The sequence below is a fragment of the Calliopsis andreniformis genome, chromosome 12, assembly GCF_051401765.1.
Source record: "Calliopsis andreniformis isolate RMS-2024a chromosome 12, iyCalAndr_principal, whole genome shotgun sequence".
Lineage (NCBI taxonomy): Eukaryota > Metazoa > Arthropoda > Insecta > Hymenoptera > Andrenidae > Calliopsis > Calliopsis andreniformis.
The window spans coordinates 19,176,860-19,184,213 of record NC_135073.1 but is presented as its reverse complement, the minus strand read 5'-3'; the positions used below and the strand labels follow the sequence as shown (position 1 = coordinate 19,184,213).

The 7,354-nt window shown below is 39.6% G+C and overlaps 1 protein-coding gene across 1 annotated transcript; it reads left to right on the top strand.

Moving 5' to 3' along the window:
• The first annotated feature begins 656 nt into the window (after window positions 1-656).
• Dmap1 (DNA methyltransferase 1 associated protein 1) lies at window positions 657-2,629 on the top strand. The gene is made up of 5 exons (XM_076389679.1): window positions 657-1,439; window positions 1,524-1,854; window positions 1,936-2,077; window positions 2,146-2,300; window positions 2,371-2,629. Exons 1-5 carry the CDS (start codon window positions 883-885, stop codon window positions 2,473-2,475), a joined length of 1,290 nt encoding a protein of 429 aa, XP_076245794.1. The 5' UTR covers window positions 657-882; the 3' UTR covers window positions 2,476-2,629.
• Window positions 2,630-7,354: the final 4,725 nt, after the last annotated feature.

The following is a 7,354-nucleotide window of genomic DNA, read 5'->3' as shown; positions in this document are numbered from 1 at the left end:
GATGATCGTTTTGTGCAAGATTTTGTTATACAATTTACGGATTCACGAATCTTTTTTAATTATGAATTGAAGATCGAAAAAGATCACAGCGTTAGCAGCGGCGAAAATTAAAACTATATATTTTTTTTAGAAATATTTCAATGTAATTCCTACCGATAGAGGCGCTGCTATTGCATTTCTACGTCGATAATGTAGAGCATGACACGGTTAGGAATTCAGGAGCGTATTTGTGGGTTCAGTACCTCAAAATGACAAATTTAAGAAAGTATGTTACAAAGTAATATTTCTTCTCCCTTTTGGTAGGGACTGTATTTTTTAGGGACTTTATAAGAACTGTAGACGTTTAGATGAAATGGAAACATATGAATAAAGAGATCTTAATGCGTCTTTAATTTGAATTCATGGATTTAATTCATCGGTTTCACCACTAGATGGCTATAGTATACCTCATCCACGAAACAAAATTTTTAATTATTGCATATTAAAAAGAAAATGTAATACAATTTCTTATCAAAGTTGTTGTATATACAACAGGCAGGATGAGGAATAAAAAATTATAAAATGTAAAGAAACCCTTTTCCTTACTTTTTTCCCTTACCTTTTAGAAGTATGTCTACTATCAATAGCATTTATAGTCTATGCTGTTTTACGAAAATCGTAATGCATTAGTTATATGTTGTTGTAGAGTAAAGAGATGATTGTTAAAAGAGTATGAACACATAACCAGAGACTAATTATTTAAGTAAAAGAAGTTTAATTGTGTTTTATTCGCGTTTCACTGGGCAGACTTACTGAGTAACGATGAATTTGATAAATGTTGTATCCTAACCTCAACCTAAAGTATTTGACGTTGAAAGAACGAAGTTTTGTTAAATTAATAGAATGGCAGACGTACGTGATATATTAGATATTGAAGTGCCCACTACTAGTGAACTCACGAAGGAATCTATTATTGGTAGCGACAAGAAAAATCGGAAAAAATATGAATACAAAGTACCGAAAAGGCCAGAAGGCATGCACCGTGAAGTCTTTGCACTGTTGTGCAAAGACAATAATGATGTGCCGCCGTTATTCCCAACGGATACAGCAAAAGGGTACAAGCAAGTTAGAGCAAAGCTTGGAATGAAAAAAGTTAGGCCTTGGAAGTGGACTCCATTTACTAATCCTGCGAGAACAGATGGTGCAGTCTTCCATCATTGGAGAAGAGTTGCAGATGCAGGGAAAGAGTATCCCTTTGCCAAATTTAATAAGAAAGTTCCTATTCCATCATATACTAATGCAGAATACGTTCAGCATTTGGTTACCAATGGTTGGACTAGAGCAGAGACAGATCATTTGTTTGATTTATGTAGGAGATTTGATTTAAGGTTCATTATAATTAAGGATAGGTGGGACCGTACAAAATTCCCTGCAAGATCCGTGGAAGACCTAAAAGAGAGGTAAATATGTTTGAAAAGTTGATACAGTAGAACTTCAGTGGTATTTCTAATTATTCGTATTTACATGTACATGCAAATGTTTAGGTATTATCAAGTGTGTGCTGCTTTAACAAAGGCAAAGTCTCACTCTGATAAGGTTTATGTATTTGATGCTGAGCATGAAAAGCGTAGAAAAGAACAGTTGAAGAAGTTGTTTGAAAGAACACCCGAACAGGTTGAAGAAGAGCAAATGTTATTGGCTGAACTCAGAAAAATTGAGCAAAGAAAGAAGGAAAGGGATAGAAAAACACAAGATTTACAGAAATTAATAACAGCAGCTGATCATCAAGCTGATCCAAGAAAGAATGAAAGAAAACCTACTAAAAAGAGTGGTGCTTCCTCTAGAAATAGACCAAATAAGACTGATACTTCTCATGTAAATAGCTGCTCTTTAATACCAACTCTAATTTGTAAACACTTAACATATTTCCTTATATTTATACTTAAATATTTTCAGACTGTTGAATCAGCAGGCATTAAGTTCCCAGATTTTAAAAATAGCGGCGTCTCGCTTCGTTCTCAGAGAATAAAATTACCAAGTAGTTTAGGTCAAAAGAAAATGAAGGGTATAGAACAGATGCTCAACGAACTTCGATTAGGTATTTACAATGTTCAGTAATTTATTTTAATGCATTTGACTTCGTTACTAATACGATTATTTTTCCAGAATTAAATCCGCCACCAACGGAACAAATATGTCAACAATTTAACGAATTAAGAAGCGATATTGTTTTACATTACGAACTTAGAAGTGCGTTATCGACATGTGACTACGAGTTGCAGTCTCTGAGGCATCAGTACGAAGCTTTGGCTCCCGGAAAGGTAAGAATTTTCCAAATAAATGACAGGCAGTTTCAGTTTTTCAAGAAAATAATAATAAAAATTTTTATAGACGTTAACGATACCTGCTGCGTTGTTACCAAAAACCGAGCCTGAAGTTAAAGCAGATATAATAGATGTGGTGGGTTCGCCAAGCATGCCAGCGATTACTCACTGATTTTTTTTATTAACTTAACTCCGTACCAGCTGTAAATAATTTTCAAAGCGCTGAATCTCAACGTTCTAGACATTGAGTACGCTTGTTTTACTTACTGTATCATTTTCTACATTATGTCGGCGACAGTGATTAAAGATAATTGAAAGAAAGTGAATCGTTGTACCAATTTATTTCAGAGCTTTCCAGCGCGCTAGGTATGTATCCCACGAAGTGAGAAATAATCCGAACAAAGGATGTAATTTATATATCTGTGTATTTTATATTGTCGACAAAAAGTAACAATGTACGGTCAAACCGTATAATTTATCTACAACAATCTACAATAGATTACAATATGTTGTTTTGTTTTTGTTGAGGGTTAGAGGGAGGCAGGAATCGTTAGAATAACGTGGGCAGAGGGAAAAAGGGGGGTTCTCGGAGGGAAAGGAGGATCGGGTTAAAAGTATGGAGGAAAAAAGATGGTCGATGCAGGCCTTTCTTCGTTCGTGCTCCGTTAATCGCGATACAGTTGACTGTTTTTTGTTTTTAGATTCTATATTAAATTACTCGGTAGCCTCTAGCCGTACTTGGTACGGAATAATGCGTGTGTATATATATATATATATATGTATCTGCTTCTTAATGATCGATAACCCACCGCCCGATTTTTCCATCTAAATGTCGTGCCGCGAGGACTCTCTCGGTTGAAAGTTAAGTATAAGAAAAAATCGGGTACAACGCTTGGCATCGTTGATCCTTGTATCCTATGTATTATTCGCGGATCGTGCATCCTCTCGTCTCTCCCTTTTTCCCTTTCTTTCTCATATCTACATGTGCTAGCGCAACCGATCGTGTCCTGATAACAAGATACCTTTTACAATTAAGGCGCGTGTGTATTGCTACTTCTCGAATTAGAGAAATACTTGACAGAGATGACCTATCGTTAAAACCAGCACTTACGATTCAAATTGATTCCCACCAAACAGAATGATCATTGGTCCAGTGCTGACAAACCTCTACCAATCGACTCTAATTGGAAACAATTCCTATCGGACGATGCTAAAATCGAATGCATTTCGTACCTGAAACTATTTTCCAGCGCAAAGTATGCAGTTCCCAATTGCACTCGGGCGAAGAGGAGGGCGGAATACATTCGCAGTGGCAGAATAAAAGGAAACCAATTTCAAGTTCGTAAGTGACTTCAAAGGGACTTTTGGGAAAGTGCACGCCTTTTTGCTCCCCTGAGAAATGCATAGTTTCATAGGTTCAGGTACTGGGGGAGTACCGCAATGGAATTACAATGTTCTCTATCTATCGAATCGCACTTAAAGGTAAAAGGTCTCAAAGATTATTACCCCTTAAATTATTCGAACAACAAATGCATCGCATTTCTATATTTTCTGCACATCCCATAAAACGCGAACGAAAAGTAGTCACGTGTAACGTGATAACAAGAATAGAGAAATGTATTATGGAAATAACGGGAAGATACTAAACGATCGAACGTGTCAGCACATCAACAGTGATTGTTGCAACGCGTTTTCGATCAAACGTCGCTCTGATATCTAGCGACGGCTCCTCGATACGATCAATACTGGTTATCGACGATTCGTTGATCTTTTCATCGTGACGAGGGGAGCGCGTCCGCTGGCCCTGACACAGCAAGCGGGTGGCGGGTGGAAAGAGAGAAAAAAATCGAGCCACGAGTAAGGAACGCGGCTATCGTACACTCATACGTGTCTATATGTATATATACACGGCTATCGATGTATACATATATACACATATCTCAAGTAATAATAATAATAATAACAATGCTATAAATAGTAATGATAATTAACACGGACAACCTGTAATGTACAGAGCATTCGCACAGTCGGTGGAAGCGACCTGCTCCGAGGTATGAACTTCGATCGGCGTTTCTACCACCCAATACCCCTTGAAGACAATAAAAAAAAGTTACTCTCTCAACGCCTAATGTAATTTACTAAATTTACAACTTCGCCTGGCCCCTTCCACCGGCTGCACGCTGTCAACGAAAACACCCTTCGTCTTTCCTCTCGCGTCCTGTCTTCCTCTCCATTCCTTTTCCTCTCTCAATATTTTGTTTTATACATAACGCGAATATCGATTCGACAACGTTCGAGCGATCCTGCAACTGACCAAAGAAGAGATTCGTCTCGTTATTTTATTTTCACCTTTTTTTTCGTTTTTAAGTTACTTTTGCTGCGTTTTTGCTTCGTATAACATGTAACATGAGAAATCGTATCTTATTCGTTAAAAGACATTCCCTACACAACACGGCTACGGTAATGCGTCATGGATATGTGCGCAAGTGCGTGTGAAGAATGGAGGGAGAGAGAGACAGGAAGGGTAAAAGGTTGGTGGTGGGTTTGTGGGGTGGTTAGACGTAAATGGAAGGAGAGAGAGAGAGAGAGACAGCAGGTGGGGAGAGTCCAGGAAGAGGAAGGAGAGGTTGCGGACGGGGCGGGAATTCGGGGGGTGAAATTTCGGGGGCTGTTAAAGTGTGTCCGCACGTACGCGCGCGTACGCACGTGCGCACATAGGCACACGTTCTTAAACTTTATATGTATAGACTTTTCTGTATATAATGTTAATCATTGATTTTTCTGTTGTTCTGTCTGTTGCATCAAGTTAACTAGCTTCCTCAAGTATTTATATATATACACATAGGTATATGTACAGTACATATATATGTGAATATATATATCCGCTATTACGTAATAAATAGTAACATGTACGCTCGACACAAGTGCGCTAACTCTCTTCTCTCTCTTTCACTCTCTCTGTTTTCCTTACACACACTCCCTCTCTCTCCCTCTCTCTCACACACTCTCTCTCTCACCGTCTGTCGCTCTCTCCCTCACACACGTTTCACTTTGCCTATAAGTTAATGTTCTACCGGTATTGTATATAACTACAACGCTATGGTAGACAACAACAAGTAATATTAATCCTAAACTTGTTTCACCTGCTTTCTCTACGTCGTATTCGTATATGCTGTAAAAATGTTGTATATAATGATATTAATATTGTTTATATATCCTGTTTTTATTGCACGCGGTGTCGATCGCGGGGGCGTCGGTACGTCGAACGAGCGTCGGTTATCCGGCCAACCTTTCACGTGTATCGATTTATCGGAGAATGATCGTGACGTGTAATTAAAGTCGAACCGCAACGGGGGTGGAAACGAAAAACGAACGATCGACGTAATTTTCGTCCGAAAGGAAAGCTATCCGAAAGGGTGGCAGGTGAAACGAACGAGACCACAGCTAACCGATCCCCGCAGCTCGTTCGATACCGACGTTCCACCGCGACGTTCTCTCTTTTTTTTTGTCATTTTTTCTTTAACATCAGCCTGTTACATTTTCATATTTTTTTTTTTTGCGAGATTTTCACTGTGTTCTTTTTTGTTCGTCTTGCGCTTGAATCCTCGTTTACGCTTACTCGCACGCGATCAGCGATTTCCTCTAGATATAAGCCGAAAAAATTCATCCTGCTGTGAGGTGTGAATAACACGTGGTCGTTGGTGCAGCGTTTGTCCTGCCCCCGCTGGAAAGCACGCTCGTTACCCAGGCTTCGTGTCCGTACGAAAAAGGTTCTGTCGTGCGACTGAGACAAACGAAAAGCGTGGTCGTCCATCGGGTTTAGATCGATTTGCCCCGTATGCATATCGACTGGTATCACAAAAAATGTCGTCAAATCATCGATCGAACGCTCGTCGAGACCTCGTTGTTTCCCGAGCAAATTGCACGCGCACGCTGCAATCCGTAGTAAAATTCATAATATTTATACGCATATGTATATTATGTATATATGTATGTACTATGCGGGTTTCGTCTAATCGCGTGTACCCTAAATATCCGCGAGAAACAGGATCGACCCTTGCGCGTCCGTTTCGACCCCTTCTCTGTCGCCGTCGTCCCGTTCTGCGCTTTGGATTCGAAGAAACGCGACTGGTTTTCAGAAATGCAAATTATCGCCTATGATTTACCGATTGGAAGAGGGCAAGTGACATCAGAGAACCTGGACATGTTTTGGAAGATTGAGTTTTATCGCTGGATCGAGAGAATTGACTCACGAATCGAAGTACGTAATACCACTTCGAATCGTAAAATATGAAAGTCTAAATAAATGAGAAATATGTAAATCTGACGGGTGGTTGGTAACTCGTCCGCACGGAGCGGGTGGTCGGGGTCAGAGAAAGGGTGAAAAGGGTAACGACAACGACGCATACTCGTACGCACGAGCGAAAGAAAGCGTTACCGTAATAAAATCATCCTATCCTCGGACTCTCTCACCCCGAACGTATACAACGTTAGAACCTTTACATATTTATATGCGCTTCTTTATGTATATAAGTATGTATATGTATATAATAGTTGTATCATTTATAATTAGATCTCTCCTCTTTGTCCGTCTCCCACTAATGGTTCTGCGGTACCCTAGGTATCGTTTTCTCTCTTCCGTTTACCTCGTAAAATCCGGATTTTCTCAACTACGTCGTATCCAGTACTACTACTGCGGCGATGGACGGGGGTAAAACCCTATTGTAATGCGACGAATTCAACAACGACAATCATAAAATATATATATATGTATATGCATGTATATGTATATATATATATGTATATACGTGAAAAAAGAACCGGAACAAACGAGAACGCACGTATATATTATATATATGACTGTACGCGGTATACATATATACGTGTGTGTTTAACGGGACACACGCGTCGCGTGCCCGTGTCTCTCTGTGTGTGTACGGCAACTAATCACAAGAAATTGTGGGCATACGCCGAAGATCGATAATTGCCTGGGCATCTTTTCACGCGTGCACATCTCGCACGCGCGCACACACGTCCCTATAAGTATACCG

What these genes read in the sequence shown, in the direction of transcription:
- Dmap1 (XM_076389679.1), top strand. Translation starts at nt 883, where the DNA reads ATGGCAGACGTACGTGATATATTAGATATTGAAGTGCCCACTACTAGT. An exon ending in ATAAGACTGATACTTCTCAT is followed by an intron (nt 1,855 to 1,935) that starts GTAAATAGCTGC and finishes AAATATTTTCAG; the next exon opens with ACTGTTGAATCAGCAGGCAT. An exon ending in GCTCAACGAACTTCGATTAG is followed by an intron (nt 2,078 to 2,145) that starts GTATTTACAATG and finishes TTATTTTTCCAG; the next exon opens with AATTAAATCCGCCACCAACG.